The 27,035-nt window shown below is 36.0% G+C and overlaps 1 protein-coding gene across 1 annotated transcript in view; it reads right to left on the bottom strand.

The window, feature by feature from the left end:
• Window positions 1-700: 700 nt before the first annotated feature.
• Window positions 701-27,035, bottom strand: part of COL13A1 (collagen type XIII alpha 1 chain) — a 76,660-nt gene continuing 50,325 nt past the window's right edge. Inside the window, exons 16-36 of the mRNA XM_053451269.1 lie at window positions 24,674-24,700; window positions 23,348-23,434; window positions 21,638-21,691; window positions 20,859-20,903; window positions 20,271-20,339; window positions 18,980-19,000; window positions 18,607-18,660; window positions 17,884-17,928; window positions 17,206-17,358; window positions 16,657-16,755; window positions 16,315-16,359; window positions 14,984-15,025; window positions 14,216-14,242; window positions 13,525-13,605; window positions 11,075-11,110; window positions 8,600-8,653; window positions 8,457-8,510; window positions 8,045-8,080; window positions 5,562-5,648; window positions 2,497-2,535; window positions 701-943 (exon numbers count right to left, since the gene is read on the bottom strand). Of these exons, the coding sequence (XP_053307244.1) occupies window positions 941-943; window positions 2,497-2,535; window positions 5,562-5,648; window positions 8,045-8,080; window positions 8,457-8,510; window positions 8,600-8,653; window positions 11,075-11,110; window positions 13,525-13,605; window positions 14,216-14,242; window positions 14,984-15,025; window positions 16,315-16,359; window positions 16,657-16,755; window positions 17,206-17,358; window positions 17,884-17,928; window positions 18,607-18,660; window positions 18,980-19,000; window positions 20,271-20,339; window positions 20,859-20,903; window positions 21,638-21,691; window positions 23,348-23,434; window positions 24,674-24,700 (1,158 nt within the window). The 3' untranslated portion in view covers window positions 701-940. The remainder of the gene's footprint in view (window positions 944-2,496; window positions 2,536-5,561; window positions 5,649-8,044; window positions 8,081-8,456; window positions 8,511-8,599; window positions 8,654-11,074; window positions 11,111-13,524; window positions 13,606-14,215; window positions 14,243-14,983; window positions 15,026-16,314; window positions 16,360-16,656; window positions 16,756-17,205; window positions 17,359-17,883; window positions 17,929-18,606; window positions 18,661-18,979; window positions 19,001-20,270; window positions 20,340-20,858; window positions 20,904-21,637; window positions 21,692-23,347; window positions 23,435-24,673; window positions 24,701-27,035) is intronic.

Genomic DNA, 27,035 nt, shown 5'->3' with positions numbered 1-27,035 from the left:
GTAAATGTATATATATATATATATATATATATATATATATATATATATATATATATATATATATCCACCTGCGTGTTGTTTTCAACACCCACAATCAATAATTCATACTGATTGTTATGGCGTGAAGGACAAAAGATTATGTCCGCATTTTAATTCAGAGGAAGAGACTTCGAGATATTTACGAAAGTATGGATCAAAGTGTAGCTCTATATAGTAGAACAATTATATTTTTATGGTAACTAGTTCAGCTTATATTTGGGGATACGTATTCATGTTAAAGGCCATGAGAAGAAATAGAAGCACATATAAACAAAAGCATATATAAGGATCAACATGAGATCCAAGGAAAACTAATGGTCATCTGTAATAAATGTCTCCCCATTTCAGTAGTACTTTGAAACTTAAAAACTAATCATTTGACCTGTATAAAAAACAACTAGGAGTTAGGAAACCCATTATTTTTTGGATCAAGCTGAATGTACTGTTGCCTTAATTAATGATTTTTCACAATTATAATCTTGAGGAATTCCATTCTTTCATGACCATTGAAACACACAAGTCACACGTCATAATGTCAGAAGAAACATTAGAAAAATTATTTAGCTCTACATAGCACTGTTGTGGAAAAGTTTTATTAAACACCATACTCAGCAAATAGCCTTTAACTTCCCTAATGAACTTTTGGCACCAAAGTACAATAACTTAATAAGCGTTCTTTAATAACTGTGCACAAATATCATGCAAATACAGCAGCACTTTTGACAATTATTAGATTAAAAAGCATAAAACAAAACGAAAACATACACAGTCAAAAATGAGAAATAGTTTAGTATTTTATGTACAAAAACGTATAAAGTTTGGTATTTCTTCTTTTAATGAACACTGTATAAAAATAAATATTCTATATACAGACACACAGGACAATCCCAGGTTAGAATGATCACTGCAAAAGAAAACAAACCTGGGTTAGTCCTAGAATCTTACGCACTGATTGGGAAACAGACTGTTGGGGGCTCAAAAATTTAAAGAAAACTACAAGTCTATTAAATTACATTATTTTACTCTTAACAACGGCAAAAGAATATTCAATAACTGTGTGTGTACAGCCGTACTACATTTCACTGGGTGTTATGTAGAAAAAAATGATTCTGGTCTTAAGTTTAAAAAGTGATCATATCAATACAGCAACCAATGAAATTGTCGGGCTGCTATGGTGAAAAGACCAATTTTAAAATGTTGCCACATAACTTTTTTATACTTATAACCCATACTGAATGGGGTGACATGATACTGGATACCTAAACAGTATGAGGCATTGAGGACTAGAGTTGGGGGGCATATTTAATAGCTAGCACCTCATACCCCACACCTCACACATCATTGATATGCCCATCCCCCATATTCATAGAGGTGCACACAAGGCTGACATGACCATAGAGCACAAAGAGAAAATAATCACTGGTCATTTGGGTTAGTGTATCACATATATATATATATATATATGCATGTGAAACATCTTAGGCTGGCAAAGGACTCTACTGGAAAACACCATATCAATTTTTAGTACCAGTAGAGTCCTGAGTGGACAAATCCATACATGCAATGATATTCACTACATTCCTCAAAATATGCAGTACGTAAGCGTGGATTTTTTTAGTGGCAAACAATGTACTGACAATGAAAACTGAATGTCTTATCTGGAAGAGACAGAAATCATGTACCCTTAAATTTAAGAAAAAGGGTCCTCCTGTGGGAATGCAAGACAAACACATCCCTGCATATGCGGAAAAAGTCAACTCATGAGAGTTTTTAGGCAACTGCTCCTTGAACATGTCATGTTCTTCAGTATCTCATATATATAAGAAATATCTCATATATATAATATTTTGTAATATTGGTAGTATTTGCTACAGAATGCTGAAAGTGTTTCAGATTACACAACCTGTCTTTCAGCCACAAGCATATTTTACTCATCACTGTCAGTTTTAGACAACAGGAAGTGCAGTGGCTAAAGAAAGAAACTGGAAGCACAAATATACAACATTAAAATAAATTTGTGCAACATCTGAGCAAGCTTGCATACTTTTTCATCACAATTTGGGAATGTAATGTAATACAATCCCCGCTCAAAGATTAAGATCTTCTTTGGTGGGGCAGTGGTAACTGCATAATGCAGGGAATTATTTATTATGCTCATTCATGGTGAAAACTGAATCAAAGGTAGTCAGCAAGATTTTTCATTATGAAGACTATATCATCATCGTCTTCCACAGGCTTTGTGGTATATGGTATGGTGTTAGGGTACACTTTGCCTGTCCCTGGATTTAGCATGGAGGAGCACCTTTAGACACAGGACTTCTGCTTCAACCAAAATGAGCTTAAAAGGCTAAAATGTATTAATGCAAAAAACATCATAATTTTAGCCGTTTCAACTGTCAGAATCAGTAAATGCACAATGCAAAAGAAAGTGGATGACCAAAATCAAACAGATGGTACCTTATTCCAGCAGCCTTGAACTGGTAAACCATCTTCTCCCTATGAAAATAAGATATTGTGAGTCTTTTGTGTGCTAGTGTAAGTGATGCACAACATGCATTATAAAAAAAACCCAAAGCATTGCACTTTATTGTCACACACAACATACGGCACAGCTTTATTACCATTCACACACAAATATTACATCTAAGCCACACGTATACTTTCAAGGAAACCTCAGCTTTATCTTTACGTTTTTTTTAAGTTGGTACCAGTAATTTTTAGTACCAATAAAGTCCACTGTTTTAATTTCTTACCATAAATTGATAAAAAAATAAAATAGGAAATTGCCATCTAAATTGTCACTAAAATAATGATAATTAAATCTTCTGCCACTGTTTTTATTCATTAATATTCTAAAACAGTAATAATAATGAGTTATATTAAATGATTATAATAAAATAGTAATGTAAACTGTAATTTAGTTAATCTACAAGAGTGATTTTCTTACAGTGTTTGCAAGAAAGACAATATGGCTGTTTAGATTTATTTAAATGGGGAGTACAAGGGTTCGGATATGCCAGGCAAATTATCCAAAAAGTAATACCCATTATGTATGTTGGCCGTGATGACCGACCACTACTTAGGAAGTTATATAATCAAAATGTGGTGTATATATAAATATGGAGACAGTAATGCAAGCCTATATTATGTTTTGCTTCAAAACTACAATACATTGCATTCAAGATCAATATTTCCATCTTACATGAGCATGCAAGAAAAACATCTTGGCAAGCAAATATATTAAGCAATGAATATTTTAAAAGTACCAGTAATAAATAACAAAAAAAAAAACATGTGCAATTATATGCCAATCATAGCTAAAACACATATTTTTCCAACATTTCGATTGAATGAATATGCATATACACAGGAATATACACATTATTTTATATTTAACCATATAGTATTACAACCTTACTAAAATGTCTTAAAAGCAAGATTAAATTATTAATATTTTTTACTTCTGGGTTTTTTGTTTTTTTACTTCTATAACTTGACACATTATTTTTAATAATAAACATATCCGTTAACATAACTGTATATGTAGATAATTATAGTTGGAATTACACTACTTTATTAAATTATTTAATGTTTTATCTTTTAGTGGATTCAATAAATATAGTACAAATAATTAAGGGTGTTAAATCCTTGAATTACTGCCCAGAAGCAGTACATATATGTATATACATAGTATGTATTATATATGTATTATATGTATGTTTTTGTAAACATACACACACATAACAGTATTATTTTATATAAGAGAAACTTACAGTTTTGCTGTCGGTTGCTTTATATTTAAGAATACCCCAAAAAAGAGTGAAGGTAGTTGAAACTCTGCACATTTTATATGATGAATGATCAAACTATTGTGATACATATTGTGATGTAACGGTAGATCCTATGCTATTTCAGGGGAGGTGGAGACGGTTATAGGTTTTGTCATAAGGTTAACATTCAAAAGGTCAAAGTACTTCACCCCCCCATAGGATGGGTTATTGGTTTTATGAAACGATAAAGGTTATGGTGCTGGAAAAAAGGAAAGATGGTGGGGTTGCAAAGAAAGTACAGTTTGTTAAGTAGTTGGTCGGATAAAAAAAAAAAAGAAAGAAAGAATATACAAAGAATGTCCGCTGATTTGTTTATTAAAAACATGAATATTATATATTATCCTGTAAGAGGACATATTCTTAGTTGTGGCCATGTATTGTTATATATGCATTAAACAAGGTAAACAAGCTATATTTCCTATAGAAAATACTAAATAAGCATCTACTGTACTCACAACAGGTTTTCTTGTACAAAGCATGCAAGGCTGCAGAATGTAGGGAATGATATGCAATGAATGAAAACAGACATAATTCATGTCAAAGGAATGTATTTTTCTCTGTCAAGAGAATTCATTAAGCTCATGCTGAGAGAAGACATTTCATGATTTTCCATTAATGTTGATTCCATTTCACTGAATTGGTGATACGTTTAGTAGAACATTTTAAGGTCTTACTCAACAAAATGGCTCAGTGGGCTCTCAGAGTGCGAGATCTCAAATTCTATTCAATTATCTAGATTGAGGGACAATTACATTTTGGTAAAACTTATAGGGACAGTTAGCAACAAATGGAAACAGGGGGTGTTATTCAGAGGGACCTTGCAAATATTACTGATTTGGAATCACTGGTGGGACTTTTAGCAAAGGGATGAAGACATAGTAAGTTACGGATGTAGCACTGGTTAGTTACGTCTTTCAAAGGACATGCGTTTGAAAATGTAAGCATGCAGGAAAAGGGAAGATTAAACCATACCAATGGGCATGGGGCATCCAGCCCATCCAGCCCTGGTAACCCCGGATCACCTTTTTCTCCTTTAAACCCTCGGTGTCCCTGTTTACAAAATCAACTATTTTGATTATTCCATCAGATGCTTTTGACACTTTGATGGCATTTTTGCCAGTCCGACACCAAGAAAGCTGGAGGACACCAGTATCTGAGAACCCTTTACCTTTTTAGATTGAATGCTCGTGATCAAAACGTTTGTTTTATTGTGTGCACTATAAAAGTGGCAGTAATGGATATCAGTGAATATATATATAGATATAGATATATATAAATATATATATATAAATTGTTCATATTGTGTTGTATCCTGTGTTATATGCTGGATGATTTATAGGTATTCTCAAAATCAGTGAGATCGGTTTAGGTGTCCAACAACTTTCTCACACGTGTATACCATACTACCTGATATTTGTGGTCTTGAGGAAAGGAAGAAGTGTCCTTTGTGAAGACACGTACCGATGACCAACATAGCGGCGTTAACACTTTGAATAACAGAAGGGAGAGCAACACAGTCCTACTGCTGTCAAAAGAGTTACTCCCTTCTAGTGATATTCAAAAACACACTTTTTTAACTTCAGTATATTATGAATGTATCTTCATAAAGTTTTATACAAAGTACAACAGTCCCAACTCAGTTCTTCCCATCCTCAAGTCCTAAATAAAACACATTGTAAAAGTCAAACATACCAACGGGCAGGGTGCATCTAATCCAGGCGCGCCTTGGTCTCCCTTATCCCCTTTAGGCCCCCTAGAGCCTTTCTTTCCCCTCTCCCCCTGCAAATAATAATTGAGTTCAAGAAAAAGATAAGGTAAAGGATCATCCATTTCAAAGTTCTTCAAGAAAAACATATTGCCCGTAAAATGGACAAAAGTATGCTTCTACTTACAAAGGTAGGTTTGAATATCTAAAGGGGTCAGTAAAGCCTTTACAGATTATGGAATGTTAAAATAATTATCTTAATTGAGGTATGATTAGAATTTTAACTACATTATATGTGTTTGATTATAGTTATGAGGTCACAGTTAATGTTAAAATGTCAATTAGAAGCCTCTTTGAGAGTTCAATGACTAAGGTTTAGGCTACTGGAAGGGACAGATCGTAATATAGAAAAGTCAAGAAAAAAATCAAATCATATATTTCAAAAGAGAAAATTGTGAAAACCTGACTTTTGATTTAAGCCGTTGTTCCTAGGAACTGAGTTTTGAAATTAGGAAGCCTACCAGGGAGATATATGTATAAAAAATGCAATAAAACAGGAATTCCAACACAATCTTTTTGGATATTTGAAAAAAATCTAACATGTATCTAAGGAAAATATAATGTGATATGCTGTGACCTCTTATTATTTAGCAGAATGGTTACTAATGGTAAAAAAAATATATCGATTTTAGAGTGGGAAATTTGTTTTGGTGAATTTATAATTAAGTGCCTGCTTGGACGTGGTTAGAAAATACAGAAAGTATTAAGCAATTGAATGTTGGCAAGTGAATAGCTTGTAGGAGGTGAAAAGCAGGGAAGAAAAATCAAGGGTAAGACATTTTAACAGTAAGGATAATCCAGGAGAAAAATTGGAATAGCCACATAGGAACTAGGAGGAAAGACCCAGGTAAAAGGCATAAGTAAAGGGAAGATATAAAGGGGACAAAGGTGGACCTGTGAAAGCATAGAAAACACAAACACAAAATGAAGAGGATTTCAGTTGATGTCTCCCACCATTTGACCATGCAAGATAACCACATTGTTTAGCATAATTCCCCATCTGGAAGTCATATCTCTGGGCTAAATAGATTATATTTGACCTCTGGCCATTTGGATTTTTTTCTATACTGTGAGCTCAGTTCTTATGCAAGGTCAATACTCTTGTAGACTTCCAATTCTCTTAAGCTTCTTGACACTTTAAGGGGAACATCCACCAAAGATTTTTATTACTAGTATTTCATGAAAAAAAGATTTTGAAAAATATTATGCTCTTATTATGTCTTATGTCTAAGGGAACCAAATTAATTAGCTTTGGCATCTTGGGAGCAGGAAATGTACAGTATTGGCTCGAATATAGGCTGCACTTTTTCCCCCCACTTTAAGTCTTTAAAGTGGGGGTGCGGCCTATATTCAGGGTCTAGCGCCCGACGCCCAGGACATGCAGTTCCGGACGCCGGGCAGGCAGCGGGGTTAGGATACAGATCCCCCGCAGCGGTGCAGGGGACCTGTATCCTACTCTCTGATACGTTAAAGCACATCGTGCAGACGTGCCAGCAGCGAGAGGTTGTTAACGCTTGCATCGCCGCAGGGGGGGGGGCCTCTTGGGGGCAGAGTGGCAGCATATCTCAGGGGGGATAGAGTGGCAGCATATCTCGTGGGGGCAGAGTGGCAGCATATCTCGCGGGGGCAGAGTGGCAGCATATCTGTTCCACTAAGTGTTTTTTTTTTTACTATGAAATTTTTTTCTTTAAAAAAGCACCTAACTTTTAGGGTGCGGCCTATATTTGGGTGCGGCCTATATCCAAGCCAATACGGTAATACATGACTAACAATGGCAGCCACCAGATCTGCGGATAAACGTTTATGGGGAAAAAAAGAAATAAAAAAAAAAAAACAACTTTTTTGTCACTACTAACCCACAGTTCTCTATACAGCATTGTACTTTATGGCCAAGGAGAAGGGATGTTTTTGGAAAGTGACCCCAAACGTTTGAACTGTATATGTATATAGTAGTATTTATCGTTTAAGAAAATGAATGTTTACATTTCTCTTGCATGAGCAAACAGGGGAGAAAGCAACTGAAAATTCTGTAACTGTTTTTTCATATACAAAACCACAATGTAAAAAAGTTAGTATTAGGCGGAATGATTAAACATAATTTAACCTGCAGTTGCATAATTGCTGTAACATGCTTCGCAATATTCAAAGACTATTCTTAGGTAACACAACACAAGCAAACATGCAAAACGTGAATAAATCTATCCCTCAGGATTTGTCCTTGTCTTATGTACACGAGTAGTAGCTTAAAGCTTTTTGAGATACCCCTTGAGGTTTGAATCAGTGCATGCCAAGCAGCCTTTGTAGGTATGTTGATGGAGGGTTGGGTTGTCTAAGACATTAATCATTCCACCTTATGTTTTTGGAGTTAGTAACTGATTAAATAAACTGCTAAATGTAACACAATTCTTACCCTGCTTCCCTTCTCACCCGGTGGTCCATGTAAACCCTACAAAACCAAATGATTATGTCAGCATGAACACAAAAAAGACCCAGCAACCTTTACATTTACATACATACATTTTAAACAAAGTGAACAATGTTTTAGAATAGATGATCTATGTAGAAGGCAAATTACAGCTGACAGATCAGTTATTTTAACATTACGCAAAAAGGGTAAATGGAGGTGTACAGGATTGCAACATGGTCCTTGCATGGTGTAAAACATGGTGGGAACCCAAAGTTGCAATTCACTAAGGTACAAAAAACCTCTAACAGACATTGCCTCAAGTTGTTCTTGACATTACATTGACTGTACAAAAAATGATATATATGTATACGTTTGAATCATTATACATATGCATTTATTATTTTGTAACACTTACAGGGAGACCTGATGGTCCAGGTGGTCCTGCAACCCCATAATCTCCTTTGTTACCCTGCAAGAAATTTGGTATAATTCACTTTAAAATAAATCAACGAAGTCTTCAGTGTTAAGCCAGCAGCCAAGGGCACTAGGTCAACCTACCCTCTCCCCTTTTGGTCCTGCTGGTCCTGGAACGCCAATTGGCCCTGGGATCCCCTAATTTATTACAGAGAAACAACAATGTTATCAGTATGAATCTGGTTTTGTCTTCAAATCCAGAAACCAAGGGAAAAAGCAGAAGGCAGTCCGATTATGCAGGCAACAAAGTTATCTTTGGCTAGTTACAGTTTTCAGCTTTGAGATTGGACAACTAACAAAAAACATTACCCTTCCCGGGTTCATGTAAGAGACAGAAAATGTCAAGTTCATAGAGGGAACCTGCACCAAAACTTAAAATTGGATTCACTGCATTAAAACATTGCTTACTCTACAGACCTTAATGTATTCAGCATGACAACCAGTACTACCAGGGCTAATTAGAAAAATAGGGAAAGGGCAAATTGTGAAAGGTCATGCCCCAATCAAAGTTTAATCGGGCAGATGCATTTTCATCCATGTCCTAGAAACTATGTATTTCTGTTACCAACTGGGTTACCAAATGGTTTACTTCTGTATGACCACTGGATTCTATTGTTTCTCTGGAGCAAAAAATGTGTGATTTCACTGAAAAACATGAAAGTACTACTAACCTACATGTTATTAATCAAGAAATGGTGGATAAACATATGAGCAGATGATATCATTTACACAAGAATGCTATCATTTTACTGATTTGCTCTAGAACAAATATGGTGTACAACATAAAATGTCTTCATCCTGGTAAGCAAATATAGGTGATCAATTTTACAATGTATTTCTGTTTTGGTACAACTCCCTGCTAAAAGAAATCTTAGTTGACATCTTGTCTACTCAAAGCTGAAAAGGTAGCTTAATGAAGAAACATTGGTTTAGTTGTATTTAAGCATCGTCACCAGTACAAATTAAAATGGATTATAAAAGAGGAACTTGCATCATTTCAAGAAGGTAGCTTAGCATGCAGTTTGGAAATTACCATGCCGCAGAAATGGATGCATTTATAGAAACATATACGAAAGTCACATACTGCAATGATCTTAATTCTTAGAATGATTCCCCTCACACTATGAACACCTGGATAACACCAGTATAGAACAGCAGTGTATAATATGGACTATAGTACTGTGTGAAGCTATGCCAACTCAGCCTATCTTGGAGGTTCGCTATAGGTCCATTAAAAAGCTTTGGTAAATTGTTTCTCTTAGGGGACACATAGCATCACACCTAGGATTATTGTACATTTAGCCCATGGTGTGTCTTATACTCAAATATGTTGCATAAAACCAAACTACTAAATTAAAAACACTCTTAAGCAGATGTTAAGTAAGTGGGGTCTATTTTATTGTCAGTCTTACATGATTGTTTGACTTACAATGAAAACATGGCATTAGACTTAAATGGTTGTCTGACCCTTGCTGTGATGTCCAGTTTAGCAGTAATAATATATGCTTATTTGAACCCGTTGTCCTTACTATTAAATGTGCAGGGTATAGCAAGTACCTTGTCCATTGCATAAGACTTATAGTAACATCAAAGACTGTCAAGGTGACACATAATCAACAAAAGAGATATTTCTAATTAAAATATCTGCCATACATAATTATTAGCAATTGGCAGGAATTATGGGCATATGCAGAGATGAACAGAAAGAGCTGCATTATAAGTCTTTGCTAATATACAGTAACAGTAACCTATCTATGTAATTATCATCAGCACGCTTCTCAATGAACACACATATTATTATATAACTAATGGCCAATTATAACTAGTCTCACTCTAAATAGGTCATTATTATAAAATATATATAATATATATATATATATATATATATAAACATAATAATCAGATCTAATTAATCAATATGAAAATACTAGCAATTAATGGGAATTATTTTATTTGGATGCCTATTGTTTACTATGTGAGGTTTTCCGAATTAAAACTTTACTCTCTAGTACTACTGATTTAAATGAATATAATTCGTATTTGTAGTGAACACTAATAATAAGTATCATTTCACATTTGGAATAGGTACTTTTATAATCTTATGAATACAAATGTCAAAAAGGATGAAATTTAAAGTTATATAATATGAAAACTGGCATAAAGCCAATGCATTCACAAAGGGTGCCGCATAAAAAGTTTTCATAGCTAATTAGGGTGAATAATATCTACCTGCTCAAGAGGAAAATTGCCAACAAAACTGGCCATGAGCAGAAATTCAAAGCAGGACTGGAAAAGAATTCTAGTTATGGGAACAGCCTGAATGGATAGCACCCATGTATTACCCATTTTAAGCTTAGTATGTATGTTTCATTGCTAGTAAGGTAAAGAACAATACACCTTTAATTCTTATAACTTGATTATCATAATTCGTGTTAACCTAGTATTGTGTGTTTTTGTGTTGCTTGTAGGTTGGGGGGATTCATCAGATAGCAATGAGCAGACAGGACAAGGCAAGGTAAGAGGAGAGATGTAGGTTAGGGTAATGGACTTAGAACTCACCGGTGGACCAAGTCTGCCGTCTAAACCTGAAGCACCCTGGATAGCAGGGTGAATAGACATGAAACATGGAGGAGAATGAAAGGGTGGGAGGGACAATGAGGGAGGGGAGAGGTGAGTGGAGCAGCAACTGAAGACATACATACACTTTAATCCCCTTACAAATAGGGTGAACATTGAGAACAAAGGGTATAGGTATAGGTCGAGATTGTCTAATGGTACATTGATATAATCCATAATCCTAGGAAATGAACGGGCTAAGAAAACCACTAACATCAATTTACCGCATCAATATCAAGTGTCCATATATTGGCCATATTGCAAATGTTTTGTCAGGTCATATATTGAAAAAAGATAGAAGATAAAATACATTGCTGGTCATTTTTCTTCAGGTCTTAGTTGCCTGTGGTCTATATATAGTGCATCTAACAATGTGATGGTACCCAGACCTACACAAACAAATTTCAACTGGTAAAGTTGGATCAGTAAGATCTTTCCTGCTTAAACAATATAAACTTTTCACACTGAGCCCACTATTGCTTATCTTGACGATTTTTATTACCATCTGAATCTGTTCCAATATAATGTATTTTTTTTACTAAACACACTAGGTAAAATAATCCAAATCGGGATGATTTCTAATATTAATAGTATTTTATTATAATTAATTGTTCTAGTTCACGCAGTAGAGCCCTAAAATTAAATTCCAAATATGACTCCTTAATAAAAATGAAGTGGTGCTAGGAAGCCACCCTTGTAATGAAGAATACTTATTATGTTTTGTCCCTGACAAACATTTCTGTCTTGGTTCAGTCTTAAACAGTAACCTAATTTCAGATAATTGTGTGCAGGAAAGAGTCATACAAGCATCCTATAACCTGTGTTATTAGGATCATATGATGATATGTGGCCTGCGTCTGTCAACAAATAGATAGGCAATCTTGATTATTGTAGAGTATCAGAAGGGGGATGAGCTCAGCGAGCAAACATGCATTCTTCTTATTTTCCTGTCCTCTAATGGATTATAATGATGAACTCAAGTGAAGCATAAGATTTACCTAGACATGGTCAAGGAAGCCTTTGTTTAATAAGCAACAGAAGACTAATAGTTTTCAGCCCAATTCTAGCCAAATTTCACAATCCTCAAAATATGGTTCACCTCACACTAACCCGATATAGTTTAAGCATGTCACCCCTAACGGCAGCAACAACCAGTCCATATGAGGAGCATGATCGTGACTATTATAGTCCAGATAATGCCATTTGGTGATATATGGTGACAACTAGCAGATAAATACATGTCGCAGCAGACCAAGGAGACATGGAAGACATTGAACAATGTCTAACTCTTAGCATGGTCAATGTCCTTTAATTATTGACTTTGTTTTTATATGCTATGTATGACATTGGCTGAATGGGTTTTACACTAAGTGAGACGCCATTTAAACATTCATTCTTCTAACCAATTTTTTTATATGGAGGTGGTACAGATATGAGAATTCTAATACAGTAAGAGTTATTGAAGGACATATTATGATCTGTAGACACTTTGCCTCCACAAAAGCATGTTGCCAAACCTTTATGCCAATATCAAGGTTAATAAAATGTTTGCATTAAAAGTTATTCTACCAACCACACTATAGGACCAAACAGCATGCTTTTTACTATGCTGCATTTACACTGAACCTGGCATCTTTGAACTCCACAGTTCTTTAACCACATAAAACCAACCTCAGCAGGTAAGGTATCAGAAGTTCTACCATATTCAGTAGCGTTGCAGGTTAGTTTCGCTTTAGTAACTATTGATTTTCAAACAAAAAACACTCTCTATAGATTTTTAAACAAAAATAAGTAGTGCACTCCAAATTAACTAGAGGTTTAGTGAAGAAATCCACAGTATGTATTGGACTTGGTAAACAGTGCAGGAATTGAAACATTGCCATGTTTAGTTGATATGGTTATACTATGCAAGGTATTACAAAGGTTATCAAATGTGTAACATGTGTCGCTAGCTGTCCGAGCAGTTGTAATTTTGGTAAATGAATGTACTCAGTTTATCAACATTTTGGATAAAATAGTTTGTTTAGTCTTGCAAAGACAGTAATCTAAGCGATATCAATTGCCCACCAATTTATTTAATTTTGGAACTAATGTTATGAGAAAATTTACAGTTGAAGAAGTTGGCTCAGTCCATTAAACAGTTAAGTAAATTTGGCTTTGTGATTTTGCTAATACACATCAGATGATGCCAAATCGATTATGGAAAATTGTTTAGGTAAGATATTTTTTAATATAATTTCATTAAACCCTATACATTTTGGGGTACAATTCTTTAAAATAGTGTGTTACATAGTTAATTAACTCCTCTCTTCCAGTTGAGAAAGAATAAAATGGCAATAGTCCAATTCGTAGTATAACAACATAACATAAAGTATAAAGTATATTAAACTTACTGGTAAACCCAGTGGACCTTTATCTCCTTTCTCTCCCTGGCTGCCTTTCTCGCCTTTTAGGCCACTCTCTCCTGCTTCTCCCTGGAACAAGAGTAACGCGATGACAGGCAGCAGGGGGAAGATATAGACAACATTAGAAATGGAGAACACATTTATGACCCGTAGAAAATTAAATAATGCCGTGTTGAAATACCAGAAGGTTATGAAGACTTCACATGCAATACAATAATATACAACATAACATTTTATTTAGCAATAAAGATACAAAGAATGGAATAACATGTGGATTGCAAAGTAAGTCTGGTAAAAAACATTTGCCCCATCTAGTCTTCCCATTTTTCGAGATGTAAAGACCAAAAACAAAACAGATAACATATAAGAAAACAAAACAATTAAGAAAGATGATTGCCAGTTTACAAGTTTTTGTTACTTGAATAATGTCTATATTTTGGACTTGTCATACAAAGCACCAATAACTGTTCAAAAATAAATGCATTTGTCGTTTCATTTAAAGGGATATTAGGCAAAATATTAGGAATGCCATCTTAAAGCTGGGCCGGGGAATGGCTTAGCCTGGTTTTAGGAGTGCCTCTGAGGTTCAAACCTGGTCCGTTTTCTCCTTACAGTCTTATTACAGTATTATAAGTCATGTGTCTTAATCATTAAGGTAAATAAAGAATTCAATTCATACCTTTGGGCCAGGAGGTCCCAGTGGACCCTTTAAACAACAAAGAAAACAATATTAGCAATAAACATTATGTTGTATCGTCGTATGAAAAATACGAAGGATTATTATATTTGGAAATAAAGGTTATAGTCATTTTGAAAACGATAGAGAAGATTTACTAAGCATTATATTTGTTGAATTGTTATGGTTCTGATGAAAGTTCCTATGTCCTTTATAAATGAGAATTTCGTGTTAAGCAAAAAGGTGTTTAGAATAACTTAGAGGTACTTAGTCCTCATGTCCCATCCCCAAGGGGCTTAAATGTCTATTTGAATAATGGATCCACAAGAACAAACTGTATTTTGCAGCCATAAGGTACTCGATGACATATACTGCAATGAAATGGGTATGGACAGTGATTATCCACTAGAGGGCAACAAAGGTTTGGAAATAGTTTGAAGCAGAGCTAATGGGGATGAAGATGGCAAGTAAAATTGTGAAAAAGTAACATTGCACAGGTCATATGCATAAAAAACATATTAAACCTTAAATGTAATGCTTGGGGAAGAAAAGTGAGCGAAAAGATGCAACACACTTTTAAATAAGCCAAGGTGTTTACATTAGTTGGGTGGGCTATAAAAAAAAGTCCAACCAGGCTCCAGGAAAGAGTATATTCATGTGCAAGTGTGTTTGTGAGTGAGTATATAATGAGGTGGCAGGGAAATATGGGGGCACTAGGCTCTACTTGGACAGCATATTAAAGAGCATCCTAAAACAGCTGTGGCAACCTACCAGAGGTCCAGCAACTCCTGGAGGGCCAGGCGGACCAGATACCTGCAAAACATAATGGAGTTTGTTAAGTGGCCAAGCAAATGTTGCTATAAACAAACATTGAAATACTGTTCAGTAGACGTGAAAATGTATGCATGTGAATCTGCCCATTCGCTTCGGTCGAAAATCTGGGGGCATTTTTAATGGAATTTGTGTGCACATTCACTCTCACACTCTCATTCTCGTTCACTATCTCGCTCACGCTCTCTAAATGTTTCCCTACCTTCTCTGCTTACCAGTTCCGCTTCTGCATCATCTGCTCTATGCATCTTTCCTCTGCTAACTTCATCCACCTCTCTGCAGACATAACATGGCGGGAACTTCCGCCAAAATGGCAGCCCTTGGGATGACATCTGAGAGCGCCGTCATTTTGTCAAAACTTGAACTGAGGGTTAAATGCTGCTCTTTCTGTGATGTCCTCTCCACTGATTGGAGGATCAGGGAGAGGACTTCACTGGGCACACTGCCATATTGCCCTCAGTTCAAGTCATGGCAAAATGATGGTGCTTTCTGTGGGGGAGCGGGGAGAGGACATCGCTGCAACCGCCGCCATTTTGGTTGAAGTTCCCACGGTGTTATGTCTGCTGAGATGCGGGTGAAGAGAGAGGGTGCAGAAGCGGTTGGTGGAAGCGGTTGGCAGAAAAGGTAGGAAAACATTTAGAGAGCATGCAGGAGAGAGTGAACGAGAATGAGTACGAGAGAGAGAGAGTGTGAGTGAAAGGGCCCATGAATTTCAGACAAAAATTCTGAGCTTTAAAATTACATTTTAAATAAATACATATATCGTGACACTATGCAGCCCAGAACACTACATTGTGCTGATTCTATGCAAGGATGATGTGTAAATTATGTGTATGGGGTGGAACATATGGAAAGCACATCGAGCCAATGCTCCAACTCCAATGTTGCAACAGACTGGATGTCCAAGCCAGGAATGCAGAATCCAGGATTTTCCTGAAGCCTACAGCAGGTGCAGGCCATGGGCATTTACCTACCTGGACCCATATGCGCTGTCTGACTTAATGAATAGTTAGGCTTGTCAGTCTGGGCCAGCAAAGTTTAGCCAGAAGTAGCCAGAATTTTGTGTTATTATTTTGATTGGGGATATTTGTTGGATTATTTTATACGTGAAAGTGGTCCAGTGTCTTTTACTTTAACAAATATAATGGCAGTATGTTGATTTGCTCAGCATTAACTTTAATTTGTTCACTTATGAAGCTTGCACCATGATACAGTGAGCTGTGCTGTGTAAAATATATGGATAAATTCCTCTCTAAAAAGTAAGAACCTACCGAGTTCCCAGCATCTCCTTTTACTCCAGGGTCTCCTTTCTCCCCCTATTAGTAACAAAAAAAATATTTACAGACATGTAAAACACTATAAAACGGAATTACCTCATTATATGTAATTTAACGTACAATGGAACAAGAATTCCATAAAACTTACTCTAGTACTCTAGTATTCATGTACACATGACTATATATTAATAGATTTGTGCCAGATTGCAAAAAGTACAGATATTGGTGGCAATAATTGCTTTGACGGAGGAACATGTGTAATGTCTAGAAGGACCATAAGTTCTGCCAAAACAAGCTTTGTTTCACATACACATACATATATATCTATATTCTTACAGTGAGCCCTGGAAGTCCAATTGGGCCAGGCAGCCCTGGGGGTCCTGGTATACCTTGGTCACCCTGATTGCCTTTCTCCCCAGTGGGGCCATCAAGACCCTATAAGAGAAAAGGCATTCTTCTGTGATTGGAAGTTTACAGCATAACACAACATGCATTGTTTATGTTTGTTATGCAAGATATCTTCAGCATCTAGATGTGTACAGTGTGTTTGGAATGGATTATAGGGGATCCTGGGGATTGATAAATGCGGAAGGAGCACAGGTGTGCTCAATATGCAGTGCATCTTACAACAGTTGCGTCACTTAAATTCCTCAGATAATGAGGTAGTGTGGTGTTCATGGGAAGACAGTAGTGTCCTTCAGCTGTCACACAGTTTTCAATGTTATTCAGTTACACATCATAATCGTCAAGATGTATTGTTCAATTCCTGGCATGTTGTGCTGTTATATCCTAGTATTTTGTGTGATCTGGATGCAACTTTTACTGTGCCTTGTAAGACCAAATGGCCCTACCTATTATTCTGTAAAAGGTGTTTACTATACTTACAGGAGAACCTGCTTGTCCTGCTTCCCCTTTATCTCCCTTTGGCCCTTGGATCCCCCTGGGGCCAACATCTCCCTTTGGTCCTGGAAGTCCATCTTGTCCAGAAGGTCCTGATGGGCCTGCAGGTCCAGGCTCCCCAGGTTTTCCCCGAGGTCCCTACAAATGTACAAAATGATTTATTTTCGTTACATTCCTAATACATAATGTTCTATAACTGAACACTCAAGCGTGAGCATTTTCATTTCATGACGAATTAGTCATTATACTAAGTGTCCTCTATCAAAAGAACATAATTTATATCTTAACTCATGACCACAACAACAATATTCCAAAGGTATCCATGTAAAATCTCTCCAATAAACTGAGAAAAGCAACCCAAACATAACTGCCATGTAGCTTATATGGTGGTTGATCTCTCTTTCTCTCTCTCTCTCTCTCTCTCTCTCTCTCTCTCTCTCTCATTGTAAGTACTGTTTGAAAGGTAAGCACCACTCAAAGAAATTGCTCATGAATTTTAATGTAGAATTGGCCTCTTATATTCTCTGCATTGCAGCTATACACAAGCATGTTTATTCTTTATAATGATAGCTTGTACAAGAGACAACCTACTGAAAAGTCTATGGTTCAACAAATTCTCTGTTACTACCTTGTCATTTATAGCAGGTTTTATGTAAAACTTACTTTATCCCCATCATGCCCAGGAGGACCTGGTAATCCAATTTCACCCTAAAAAACAATATTTTGTTCAGTATGTAGTTAAATGTACACTGAGCAGGGTACCTATAGCATACTGTGTGTTTAATACGTAAGCTGCTGATGCATAAAACATCACCCCTCCAAAACGAAATCAAGTCCATTCACTTAACCCCTGGTTGCGTCCAGTGAATATGTTAATATGTGATAGATCTTAAGAAAACAACTTCTTGGGATTCTGTCCCTGAGTTTAGGGGAACTTGCTATTAGCTTTGTTGTGTTGAGTTTTACTTGCATTGAATCCACGAGCAAATCCTCAATTAAAGTCATTGGAGATTCATCTCTAAACAACTCATAGATCCTGGATCTGCTCTGAAAAATGTGATCTCTCCAAATGCTCCAACCCAAGATGGAGAGAGTCCAAATTCACCCAACCTTAACTAGATTAAAAGAAGCACTTATTTAGTACCATCTACAGTCCATTTAGTGAACTATAATAGGATATTGGCAGGTCTAGTTCAATACCAGCTGGAGGTCCATATTTAATCTGATTTAGAGGTTTTAGTCTAAGCACACTGCATACAGTTTATTTAATATGCCATGGAGAAGTAAATATTAAAACAGAAAAGATAGAAAATAAGCCTTTCTTGCTATACATCTGTCCAGTCCAAACTATACACATATATAACCAGAGCCGCAACAATATCTTACCTTTTGCCCTGGTAGCCCAGGTGACCCTGGTGGCCCAGGAAGCCCAGGAGGACCCTAAGGGACCAGAAAGATTATAATAATTGTTATATCATAAAATCAGCAAAATGGTTTCTGCATATTGAAGTCAATAAAATATATATTTATTTAAATGAAGGCAAACTGTGGTAATTCAGAAGTCATTTTAAATGGCTTCATTTAATCTTTCACAATCTCTCTATATATTTTGTTAAACAGAGACATCAGAGCTGGTGGGCTCTGCTCACTGGGGCTTATATGACCAAATATTTACCTACACATCTTCATGTCCATATTCACACAAGTTTAAAGTTATATTATGCCTCTTAAAAATAAGTACCTTAAAATTGGTTCTTACCAATGCTAGAGTTCGTATTTCCTGCAAAAATAATGAAAGCAGATTTTACTAAATTTGAAATTGGAAAAATTCTAACAAACTTTAAATATATGTGTCTGTTCCACATAAAAACTACACACTTTTATTAATGTCAACTACTTTACATAAATATTGAATGTTTTTTGAAACACACTCCCCTACATGATGAGGATTTACATTATTATCAGGCAGCAAATGGGCGAAACCCTGCCGTCACCCCCTACATTTCTCTGCTTTCTGAGAAGTCAGCTGATCAATATCTGCTAAATTAGATTGCACTGCATTTGGTGTCTGTATGTGGATCCGTTCGGAAGGCACATGAGAAAGAAATGTGATTTTCCTCCCTCTTGAAGAGTGAAAAGCAGTAAGATATTAAAGTAAAGGAAGCATCTTGTGCATAGTATTGGTCTCTTGTGGAAAAAGTTAAAAAAAAGCCTCTTTTTAATTGCATTTCAAACAATCAGACATTTCTGAGGATGTTCTGACCGATTAGTGATGCAGAATTTTAAGCTTATTTTTAACTAATTCACTGCCATAAGATGCACTGCAGTGCATTTGGGCAAATGTATCATCTGCAAATAAATGGGGGCAGAAAAGAGAGTATAGAAGGGATTACGACGAAATTTGCATGTAAAAAAAGGTGACACTTAGACATTACAGTGCATATGATATCTGGAGTGTTAACAACTCGTTACCTATTTTAAATCTATTTTTAAAACGACGCAAATCTCATCAATTTTGTGTGATTCCAACTAGATTTGACTGCTTTGAGCAGCCAATCACTGTCAGGAAAGTGATCTCACTGAAAACAATGCGTGCACCAAATGTCGTTGGGGGTCTCATCTCCTCCAAAGCAAGGAGCGGAAGGTGGGGAATAAGACTAAATGTATATAGAAATGTACGTAGCGGCTACATACGTAGATCCGGACTCATGTCTGACGTGTGCAAACAATTTAGGTATTTAAAGAACCAACTGGTAACATAAGTTACAGTATATAAAATGTAAAACTCAACGTATGCATTGAGTTGCGGAACGATGCATTAACATAAGTCCGGGTCTTTCTGTATAAGGTGACACTCGGGTATTATATAAACTGTGTACAATGGCTGGGGTGTACCTTTAACTTTTGCTCAGTAAATAAACAGCAATATTCTGTTTGTTTCTTGATTCAGTGGAGATTTGTTATGATAATTATGGTTAACATTTCCAGAATGTGCATATAACGTTACAAGAAGTGTATGTCTGAACACAAGCACCATGTAGACATCTCACCTGTAATGCTTCATTGAGGTTGCCATTATATTCCACCATTTCAGACTTTCCTGGTTCCCCCTTAAGACCCTGTGACAAAACCTCTATTACTATCATTCTATTTGAAAATGTTGGAACAATGCAATTGCAACCAAAGTGCCAATCGTGTCAAAATGTAAAGGAAAAGATGTACAGAGACACTGTACAAAATTGGCACAGTAATATGTATGGTACAGATGCCCTGACTGCACTTTAGTCATCACTATATATAAAATTCACATTTCCTGAACTCATCCCTTTAAACTGTACAGGGAGCAAAAAGCAGGGCTGGTCATAGTGTCTGAAAAGTCAAGACCATCATGGTGCCAGCAGTAACTATAGAAAATGCCCTCAATGTTTACAGGTCAGTCTGGTACCTGGCAGGGATGGTACAGAGGTCTACACAATAAGCATAAGAGATCTATGCCTACCGAGATAACATGCATCACATTTTTTAAATCTAATAATCTCTACTGCAATTATAGCTATTCAGTTACAATATGTCTTGTGAAAATGCTCTAAAATATTTGATTCAAATAAATACACCCTTTTCAATGCAGCAATACTTACCCGTGGTCCTGGGGTTCCTTGGTCTCCCTTTGCTCCTGTATTGCCCTGCAAAGATAAAAGCATAAAGGGAGATGTCATATCACCTGAAGGGTTTTACATTTCATGGTTGTTATGATGATTAATTAAATATAAATACTTCTTCTCTGGGACCACTGAGTGCTGCTCAATGCAAAACATTCATTTAAGCAGAGCCCAGCTCACTTTTTTTTTCCTGAAAAGTCTACATTTTTATGTGATGAACTACTTTCTTAAAGCAGAGTTGGTTGTGACTTATGTATTATACACCATAAAGCATTCACTCACTACTGTTCATTTTCATTACATAGAGCTGTACGGCTAAATGCCATCACCATTGTCAATCACTGTGAGTTCAAAAACCACCTAAAGAGCATTCATAATAATTAAATGTTTCTTTGATAAATAGGAGACGTTCAAACAGAGACCTCATAAAAACCAGTGGAGGCTCCTCCATAGCAGCACATGCGCACGTGAACGTGAAATGTGCTAAATTCATCAAAAATCCATTTTAATCTAATTTAGAATTTTGCAATTTTTTTCCTTTTTGCGCTGCTTCTCCAGTTCTCTGGGTCAATACCCGAATTCTCTGGGTCGCCCCACTCCCACCCATTTCCCCCCTTAAGTGGGAGTGTGTCCACGGGACCGCCCACCGTTCTCTACTGCCCAAAAGTTCCCTGGTATGGTTGCTTTGATAGAAGAGGTGACATTGGCCTTAAAAAGGCATTTGAACATAACACAATAATGTCAATAGACAGGCTTACCTTTTCGCCCTGTTGCCCTGGAACGCCAGGAAGGCCCATAACCCCAGCTTCTCCCTGTACAAATAAGATTAAATCAAAGTCAAACATTGTATCATTCTTTGTATTAAATAATTCTTTGTGTCAAATAATTAAAAATCCCTAAAAATGTTTCCATTTTTAGGAGATGTTTCCAATTTAGAAAATAGGGAATATCTGTAGCTCAGTGTGTTTCCTAGCAATACTAACCATTACACCACTGCTTTAGACACAACAAAGATAAAACATTCAATGGCTTCCTAAGCTTTGTACGCATGGCCTTTTCTAGAACATGTTACACTTTAATCTAACTTAAGCAAGTTGAAAAGGTTCATAGAGTAAAGTTAGCTGTTCTTTGTTCCCTGACCTATTCCCACCTTTTGCAGTGTGATAGAAATAATGAAACAGGAGAATATACGTTTTGTTTGATTTTTACAATACCCTAGTTTGTTAAATTCCTGGTTTGAAAGAAAAAGTAACTTTTTTTTTTTTAATAAAAGGTCTCTTATAATTTCAGTTTCTTTGTATTTGGTTTCTAACAAGATTCTCCAAATCCGAGATCACAGTCTTTAACAGATGAAACGTGGTTCAGGCTATAAATAGATGAACTTAATTTTAACCGTATGCGCAAAACTTCTTGTCTGGGAAATAAAATTAGAAGGTGGATTACAAATCAGAGGAATTCAATAATATAACAAATAGACCCATTCCTCAAATGTAATCTGGACAGCATCATTGCTAGGGCTCCAGGATTCAGTAAGTCAGTTATTAAATACCATTGATACAATAATACACACCAGAATTTCTGCAGAGAGTTATATAATTGGATATCTATGAACGAACTCCATAAAGTAAAAACTAGTGCAAAACATCCCTTACGAAAAAATTACTGCAGTTTTTCTGAAGTAATACTGCAGTTTTTTGGACATGAAAAAACTGCAATACTGCACATTTACTGCAGTATTACTGCACATTTACTGCAGTTTTACTGCATTTGTACTTCACTGTATTGCAGTTTTACTGCAGTTATTTTTGTACGGAAGTACAAATGCAATAAACCTGCGGTACATTGAAGTACAACTGTAGGTTTGCAATATATATATATAAAAAAAGTGCAGTAAATGTGCAGTAATACTGCAGTAAAAATGCAGTATTGCAGTTTTTTTCATGTCCAAAAAACTGCAGTATTACTTCAGAAAAACTGCGGTAATTTTTCCGTAAGGGATGGCATGAAGCTTACTTATTTAACCCCTTAATGACAAAGCCTGTACATGTACAGGCTCAAAATGCATTGTTTTCAACGGGTTTAGTGACCGCCCATTGTCCTTAAGGGGAAAATGTTGCTTTTTTGGTTGATCAATTTTAAGTATTGAATGAAAAGAATTGAGCAGGAAGTGTCCTGGATCTCTTTTTTACTCTACCCAAATCACACTCCATCCGTTCTATAAAGATCGGCAACCGTTAGTGGGAACCTGTACATACAAAAGTTAAAGGGACACTCCAGCCATAATATGCACTTTAATGTATATTACAGCAGAAAGATCCCTTTATGAGGTACCTTTTGCAAATGCATGGGGGTTCAGCAGAAAATCATTTAGAAACCCTCCATGATATTATTTTCTGTGTACAAGTTGTACAGCTGTGTGCTGGGTTATACAGGGCCAACCTGGTGATCTCCGCAAAGACCATACAAACCTTTGGTCCTGGAGCTCCCGGAAATCCTGGAATTCCTGGTTCACCTTTTTCTCCACCAACTGCATTACCAATATCTCCTTTTTCACCCTACATGAAAAAAAAAACATGATAAATATAAAAATAAAACAGTTTTAGTCACCCTATCACAGAGAAAAAAAACATTTTTTAATTTGTACAGTGCTGTCTGTTATGATAGGCCATGATAAAGGAAACAGGTCCATTCAAATTATATACATTAAATTCAAATACATATACAGCGCTATAAGTAAAGGGTAGTGTGCCCGCTTCTCTTTTTCTTGTCCATTTGAGCCATGGGATATTATTTTAACGCGGGCACAAAATAGTTGCCAGCGGGTAACTTTTTCGGAGGGAGAAATTGATGCTAAAATACTAACCTATACATGACTAATAAAAATGTTAGTCTCGGGAGTATATTCAAATATATGACTTATACGTGAATGGACACAAGATCAACCATTTCATTTAATAGATTTAACTAAGCATTATGCAGGGCCATTCTACCCCAGGGAAATGTTGTTGGGGCTGGTCATTCATTATGCATGGTTCAGTTGGTGAGATGAAACCCCCTGAAGTTTTACGTTTAGTAAATAAAACCCTATATATTTTGCCATAGGAAGCATTAGATATTGGTTTGCATTATTTAAATAAGTAAGTTAACACTGTAATCATATTGTTACATAGCTCAGTAGGAAGTAATGACATCCTGATGTCTCTATATTTATTCTGGGTATGAAATTAATATTTAACAAGAAACATTGCGATTTTAAGTAAACAAAAAATACACTAATCCAAGTCTTTCTGTTTGTTTTAATCATCAAAAGTTAAGCTTGAAATTACGAACAAATTGGTTTATCACAAGGTCAGAGAAGTTTGCAGTGATGAGAAAATGGCTCCATAGATTACATTAAGTTTACACTTTATCTAACCTACCTTTCATGTATCAACCCATATTATATGTTAGAGAAAGAATGAAGTGAAATAATGAAATATGAAACATTGGGCACATCTCCTGTGTCCGTTCAATAAATATGTTGTTCACATTAGGACATGCGACCCTACCAAGAGGTAGCCTTATTTCTGTATCACAACTTCGATGATCCTTAGCCAGTCTTTGTCTAACTGCAAGCTCATCAATAGCCGAAGAGATGATGGTTAAACTTGCTCTATGTGCCTTCCATTATACTCTCTCTCTCTCTCTCTCTATATATATACATATACATATATTTTCCTTATGAGGATGCAAGTGTGCATATTGCTTTCCTACAGCATGCAGCATTCAATAGGATATCAGTGTATAAAACATACCTTGAATCCTGGAATTCCTGGCTCGCCCTAGATAAAAGAAAAGGTAAAGGTGAATTATCACACACTGATTTTCATGGAAGTCTATGAGATTTTTTTTTGCATATTCAGATACTTCAATAAATCTTTCATGATCACGGTTGCGTTACTACATGATAGGAAGGATTGCACACACTAGCTTTTAACAATCAATCACAGATAAATATAATTACATTGCAGGTAATTCATTCGCTAGAAACCAAAACCGTACAGGATATTCAGATCATTCAAACACAAAGGCAAATGAAATAAAGTATTGATATCACAAGTGTTGTAACTTCTACTTTTTGAATACAAGACTAAACTGTCTGTAAACTGTATAGAATCTGCCATTACACATAAGTAATGCAAGTGTAGAGAAAGAGAAGAATCTTTGCCATAAGACATTAAGGATGCCCATAAGAAACACATGCTTACTGAAATATATAAGAAATATATACTGCTCTTCCACGCCTGCATAGAGTACAATGCTTTGAACAATATAGATGTTAGGTATCACTGAGATTACTCCATGAAAATAAATTAAAATGATCTGAATCACAAACAGTTCTGATGTCTGTTACAAATACTGTATATTATTAGGGAGAACACATTTACACTTTAGACTGGAGCAGTTTAAGCCTGTATTGGAGCAGTGTGAAAATGTTTATGTTACCAGGTACTGCAAACCCCATCAATTTGAACATCAATGCAAACAATGCTTTGTATTTTCTCATGTACAGCAATGTGCTTGCACTCTTCATAATCAGAACCCTAATAGCAGGTTCTACATTATTTTGATATATATCAGACTGAATTTGCAACTGTCCTGGAACTTTGTAAAGCATTTGTGCAGACCAAAAGACCACCAAGAGCTCATCTAATAAAATTCCGTTGTGTGCACAACCTCTGATTTAATACAGGATACTTGTATATAGCATGATGCGTGGTGGAACTGTGTTTAATAAAATATATTTTTATTATGAGAAACAATAATGTATTCAGACAATAATATAAAAGAAACGTTTACAATGAAATGGACATGTTTTATGTGTTTTTCCTGCAAGTTTTTGTTGCTATAGGTTATTAGTATATTTCTACTTCCTGTGTCATGCAGATACATTGGGGGTCTTGCTTGTCCTAATGCCCCCCCCTAAAAAAAAGAACCATAGAGTGGTCTATCAGCATATGTATGGTCCTTCTCAATATTTGTTTTTCTGTTGGAAGACCTCCAGCTTTAAATAATATATTCAGGAACAAAGCAACATTTTCATCCCTTTAACTACATTTGCAAACAGCTTCAGGGAGTTCACATAAAGTAGCACGGTCACCCGTATACGATGTTGCCCGTTACCATTAGCTTTATGAGTGAGTGGCTCATACATAGCCTATTTCTTTGGTTTGGCTGTGGGAACTCAGTTGCACTTTATTACATGCTGTTGATTGAAGGAGTACATGCTTTTGCTTAATTTAGAAGTAGATATGCTGTATGTACAATACAGTGAAGGATCCTAGAGGCGATTTTAGTGTTAAATTGCTATGTATATGGTGTATAAGCATGCAATCATTTTGAGTGATTTTAAGTACCCAGACCAAAGGAAGATCTCTATTTTGAATGTCAGTTCTTTATGCCCCAGGACAAATTTGGATTATGATGTCATATCCAGACGATCTGCTTCCTCTGGCGACATATAGCTGTCAAGATAGAGGTGAGAAGCTTCTGTGCCATGAAATGCAAGCATTTTTTTTTAATAAAGCCAAATGGGGACCGGGGATCAGCAGGCTACCCTGTCTAGGGCCCTTCAAGGTCTTTATTTGGTTGTGAGCGGCAGATAACTCCTTGATCACATTAATGTGGTAAAGCTAAGAGGGAGTTCAGCCAGTTTGCCGAAAGCTTCAGCACAAGCACAACCAATTTTACCTGACAGACTTGATAAAAGCAATACTAGTGTAAAACAATAACTCTATATTGCAGAGACTTACTACTTTTTATTTTGTTAGATGAATTACCCTATTAATGATTTGTGATCCAGAGGTGTGATAAGAGCATTTTTTTATTTTTTTTAGGTACAACAATGCAGGAAACACAACACAAAGTTCTACAGTGAAATTAAAAATGCCGTTTTACAAATAAGGTGATTCGATTTTTTTTTTTTTAAACACACTTCGCATTCTTCATTATTCATATTTTACAAGGTTACTCAACAAACAACATAAGAATTTTCTAGTTAAAAAGTTACTAAGCAGCGAAAATGAATAAGGTGAAGCAGATAAAGTTCCTTAATTGGGTACGTGCAGGACACATGCTGTTCTGATAGGGCAGATATATTTTGAAGGCGATATGATC

Source organism: Spea bombifrons, chromosome 11 (genome assembly GCF_027358695.1).
Source record: "Spea bombifrons isolate aSpeBom1 chromosome 11, aSpeBom1.2.pri, whole genome shotgun sequence".
Classification (NCBI taxonomy): Eukaryota; Metazoa; Chordata; class Amphibia; order Anura; family Pelobatidae; genus Spea; species Spea bombifrons.
Note: the sequence above shows the minus strand (reverse complement) of the source record. Positions and strands in the feature narration are given on the sequence as shown.